At 54.3% G+C, this 5,342-nt stretch overlaps 1 protein-coding gene across 1 annotated transcript; it reads right to left on the bottom strand.

The window, feature by feature from the left end:
* Nucleotides 1-310: 310 nt before the first annotated feature.
* Nucleotides 311-4,540, bottom strand: Mex3b (mex-3 RNA binding family member B). Its single transcript, XM_028754857.1, has 2 exons — nucleotides 3,949-4,540; nucleotides 311-3,133 (listed from the first exon to the last, which is right to left on the bottom strand). Exons 1-2 carry the CDS (start codon nucleotides 4,226-4,228, stop codon nucleotides 1,680-1,682), a joined length of 1,734 nt encoding a protein of 577 aa, XP_028610690.1. The 5' UTR covers nucleotides 4,229-4,540; the 3' UTR covers nucleotides 311-1,679.
* Between the last annotated feature and the right edge of the window lie 802 nt (nucleotides 4,541-5,342).

Here is a 5,342-nt window from a genome sequence, read left to right as displayed (position 1 = left end):
GTCACCATCCACGCAAACAAATCTGACCCCTTAACGGAGTCTGCTCTGCTGATAAAACTACATGATATATCTAGAAACTGCCTCAAGAAGAAGGAGAAGAAGAAGAAGAAGAAGAAGAAGAAGAGGAGGAGGAGGAGGAGGAGGAGGAGGAGGAGGAGGAGGAAGAGGAAGAGGAAGAGGAAGAAGAAGAAGAAGAAGAAGAAGAAGAAGAAGAAGAAGAAGAAGAAGAAAAGAAAGGAAAAAAAATGGTTCTTTTCAAAGTTACACCCCAAGAGGCTTTTTTTTAACAAATCAAGTCACCATACAACACTGATTTTTCTTCAATGTTTTATTTATATAGAAATACTTAAAAAATGAAGTAGCACCATTACTTAAGTTTACCTTTATTATGTAGAACTTTAAATGTCAGAAAAATAAAACTCTTGATACAATTTCAAATCTTGTCTCAGCAAATATAATATTAGTATTTGACCATGAGGTTAAAGGCCCTTTATCATAAAATAAAATATACTTTGTTTTTTTTTTAAACTTTGCTCAGTAAAGTACATTTAAGCTCAAGTAACATCACCTACATATACATAAACGAGTGGTAAACAAATGTATTAAAATAGAAACACTAAAACTATAGCGGTGCAACAGAATTTCTGTAATTTGCACTGAATTCTATTTATACAAATGTTAGAAAGCATCAACTGTTCCTTTTGACATGTTTATACATTTCCATTTTTTGTAATAATATAGAATAAAATATGCTTTATATCACTGAATAGAAAATATGCTGGGTGAAGCAGATCTAGAAGATTTGTCTGAACCTATAAAATCTCCATCCCAACAGAATACTGCTCAAAACGTTATACATTTTATGGTTTTTTGTAATCCGTCACAATTGTGTGATTATTAAAATAATACAGTGTTCTTTGCCATAAGGCCATACTAAAAATAAAAAGATTTAACCCAGCTACAAAAAAGTTCACTGAACTTAAATTAAAATACTTGTAAACATCTTTGCAATATGAAATATAATTTTTCAAGTCAAAAAAAGAATAAAATACTTCAATCTGTATTAATGCAATTTCTCTTTAAAACTTTTAAAGGTTTTTTTTTAATATATAAGAGATATGTTACAGTTTTAACTTTAATAAAGCTGCAGGGTCCTGGCTGTACAGAACTCCTGGCCCTTCCATGAACATTCAAAAAGGATCCACTTGTGTTCTAGAACGAGCGCTGTAGGAACCCACCCACAAAGGGAAACACACAAAACAGTCCACACATCCCATAGCACAATTATTAATCATCTTCATAATTACTGTTCATTTTTCTACTTCAAGAAAATGGAAAACTTGTGGGGTTTTCTTTTGGAAGCTTCCTATTAAGTACAGTGTAAAAACTATCCTTACTAGAATGTCGCCGTTCCTATTATTTATAGAGCATGCAATTCAGGTGGTTCGGAGGCTACAGTACTCCTGATGCAGAGATCCTGGCAAGTTCTTTTGTTTAAAAATGACATTTTAAAAATGAGCGGATACTACAGCTTTCCAAGCTCCTCTGGGATCTCTGAGAGTGAGGAGGGTGGGGTGGAAAGAGGCGGGCACCAGAGGCGTCTGGGCAGGTAGGCCCTAGGGAATGAGGGTCTAAGGAGGGGACCCTTCTTCCCTGCAGTGCAGGCGCGCGCACTGCCTTCAGGAAAAAATGCGAATGGCCTGAGTGACCGCCGTGTGGCAGACGGGACACTCAGGCTCGCTCTTCTCACAAATGCGGTTGGCACACTCCATGCAGAAGAGGTTGTGGCCACAGGGCACCAGCGCGGCGATCACTTCGCTCTCGAAGCACACAGAGCAGTCGCGGCTGCCTTTGCGCCTCAGCCCAGAGGAAGAGGAGGAAGAGCTGGAGGAGGAGCTAGAGGACGAGGAGGAGCCCGAAGTGTCCGACGAGGGCAGGCCAGGGAGCTGCGTCCCTAGCCCATTAGCATAGGCAGCATAGGCCAAGCCTCCACCGCCCGGGTCGCTGCGCACACGGCGAGCAAGGTGGTGCTCTCCCGCTCCGGTGGCCATGTGCAAGGGCGGAGACAGGCGCGGGCAGCTGGTGCCCGGGTGCAGTCGGCGGTGCACCAGCAGCCCCAGATTGGCATTGGAGGGTGTGCTGCTGGCGCCACCCCCGGGAAAGACCACAGAGGACGAGGAGGCAGATGAGGATGCGGAGGAAGAGCAGGAAGAGGATACTGGTGCTGCAGATCCACCTCCAGGCGACCGCTCGAACTGGGCCCAGAGAAGGGGTGTCCCAGGTGGTGGGGCGGGAGCTGGGTCGAAAGTAGGCTGCAGCTCAGGACCCCCATCCGGGGAAGGTACTGAGGCTTCCCCGGCTGTGTAGGTGTAACCATTGCCGTTATTGTTGTTGTTTCCATTGTGAGCAAAGCTGAGTGCAGGGCTAGGAGGGCTGTAGTCCGCCAGGCGTGAAGTGGCAGCTGCGCTGCCGCTGGTCCCACCACCGAAGTAAGAGTCTGTGGATGCGCTGCCAAGCGAGCTGGAGCTGTCGTTGCGATAGCTGGAGAAGGGCTTGCGGCCAGGTGTAGGAGTGATGCTTGGAGTGGGCTTGCTCCAGAGGCTACCCGGCCCGGACCCGCCGGACCCGTGATGCAGATCAAAGCCCACGTCTGTGCCATTGGCATGGAAGTCGTTCTCGTCTGTCAGCTCGATGATGCCACCGGTGCGCAGCGCGATGTGAGCTTCGATCTCCTCTCTAGCGCGATCTACGTTCTCTGGCATCCCGGTCACCTCGAAAACCGGTTCCTTGTCTCGGCTGGGTGTCACAATATATGTATGTGTCTGCTGTTGAATGCGCTTGATCGTGGCGCCCTTTGGCCCCACCACGAGCCCTACCACGCGGTATGGCACCCTCACTTGGATAGTGGTCTGTCCCGGCAGGTTGGGCGGTCCGGGCACAGCGCCGTTGAGAGCCGTGTTCTTGTTACGAGAGGCTCGGATCATGGAGAAGTGCTCTGCGGCAGAGATGATCTCCCTCCGAGCCATAGCCACATCCTCCTTCCTGCCCGTCACAACAAAGACAGGCTCCTCCCCGCGAACTGGGGTCTTGATGTAAGTGTTGGTCTTCGCCCTCAATGCTTTGATTTTACAACCTGGGAGCCAGGGTTCAAGGGAGGGAGTAGGAGAAAGGGAGAGAAAGAGACACGCCCATTATCTCGGGATAAACGCGGAGACCCGGGACAGCCCGCGCCTAAGGCAGCTGGACAGCAGAACACGCGACCAGAGAAAGGGGGCGTCTCCCTCGCTGACCCCAAACCGCGCTAGGAGCTGGACCGCCGGCTCTATCCACGAAACGCTCGAGGAATAATAGTCTATTGGCTGCCTGGCCCTCCCCCGGTGACTGCAGTCGTCCCAAGAAAAGTCATCTAGGGAGATGCTTCTGGTATCCAACTGAGCACACTGATTGTCTTGAAGACACCAGGGGCTCCTGGGAAGCCGCGATCCCTAAGCTCTGGAGGACCTAGGGGTGGGGTTAAGAAGACGGTAGTCCTGGGACCCATTGTTCCTTCTCTGGACTCCATTCTATTCCGCTTTGCAGAAATCCTAAATCCTCATCCCATCGGACGCCCCACACACACACTGCCCCCTCCCAAAGGACCAGCAGAGGTACCCTCCCCCAGTATCTTATATTTAAATCATCTTTCCTAGAGTGGACTAAGTCTGGAGCATTAGAGGAGAAGTCAGTGATTTTAGCAGGAGAAAGTGCATCCCGCCGCGGCTCTGGCGCCGCTGTAGAAGACAGCCTGCCTGCACTTTCTTTGTCTAGTGCGCCGGCCCATCGCGCGGCTCTTCCTCCCTCCCTAAGGCTCCCCCGCGCCACAGCTCGCGTTCTTGCACCCGCCCTCACAGTAAGGCGGCGGCCGGAGATCCTACACACCCCTCCGGTCCCGATCCCTGCCGGACCCACCTTGCCGCCCTACTATCTCCGCGACGTGTTCGGAACTGGGTACCGGCACGCACTCGGTCATGTTCACGCTCTTCTTGCGCGGTTCGCTGTCGTACAGAGAGGCGCCCTCATCACTGTCCAGTCCCAACAGGGAGAGCTGATCGAGCGCAAGCTGCAGGGCTCTTTGGTCATCCAGAGTCTCTCCCCCGCCGCTGCCACCGCCGCCGCCTCCCCCGCCACCGCCTCCCCCGCCACCGCCGCTGCCGTTGCGCTCCAGGTCTGCAAACAGCGAGCTGGGCATCGCTCCGCCGTGCGCGCCGCGCCCCAGCCGGCTCTCTGCTCGGCAGCTAGAAGGTGCAGCCACAAAGGCAGCCGGGAAGCGGGTAGTCAGGGGCGGGGAGGCCGGTCGGCTGCGGAGGGCTCCGTGGCTCGTTTTTCGGCGCCTGGAGGAGTGGGTCTCTACGTGCAGTCCGCACCGGGCAGTGGCTGCAAGAGCCCCCGCCTGGGTCCCCACCCCAGATCTGCTGGCGGTTGGGGTGGGGGCAGAGCTCGAGCGGCGGCCGCGCGTGCCCCCCGAGTGCCCGGCTGGCTGGCCACAATGCCGAGCGCAAAGCGAGCAGGCGAGCGACAGCAGCGTTTCTTTAAGGAGCCCCTCCCCGGCTCCTCCACTCCCTCCCTCCCTCCCTCCCGCCCGCCCTCACTCAGCGCTTTTTCCTCCTCTCCAACCCGCCTCTTGACTGAGCCTCTGCAGCCAGACGGCTCCGGAGGGGGACGAGGGAGGCGCAACGTCACCGGCGGGAGCTGACACTACAATGCTACTGACACTATCGCTGGGGGAGGCGATTGGCGCGCGCCAGGCCGGGGGCGGGCGGAGGCCGGGGCTGAGCGAGCGGAGAGCCAGCGCCACCCCCATCGAGCTCGCCGCAGCCCGCCCCGGCCTCCTCCCGGCCGCGCCCCTCCCCCGCCGCCGCCGCGAACGCCTCTCTTTGTTGTCTAATGCGGGACCGGCTGGCTCGGGACATTTATGTACCTATCAGCCGAGGACAACCACTCTCCTCAAGTCCCTTTCCTCTCCAGGTTGACATGAAAAGGCGCCCAACTGTGATGCCAGCGCCTAGGCTCCAAAGAGCGGTCCTTCTAAAGTCCCGTTACTGCCCCCAAATAAAGCATCCCTGGAGTCGACGCGACCACTAGGTGGACGGTATACTGTACAAGGTATCTGTACAACAGGGCAGCCCAACCTGGGGACGCGGAACCAAAGGCTCGAGGTCCTGGGCCCCATTGGTATTGTGACTTCTGGGCGCGAGCTGCCCACCTGCGCGGGAGCGCACGCTACACAAAAGACACGCCCGCCCACACTGCCACTCGCGCGCGCGCCCACATTTCCGTCCCCTTGGGTAGCACTTTGCCCAAGT

This window comes from Grammomys surdaster, unplaced genomic scaffold (assembly GCF_004785775.1).
Source record: "Grammomys surdaster isolate TR1022 unplaced genomic scaffold, NIH_TR_1.0 126036, whole genome shotgun sequence".
Classification (NCBI taxonomy): domain Eukaryota; kingdom Metazoa; phylum Chordata; class Mammalia; order Rodentia; family Muridae; genus Grammomys; species Grammomys surdaster.
This window is presented reverse-complemented; position numbering and strand designations above follow the sequence as displayed.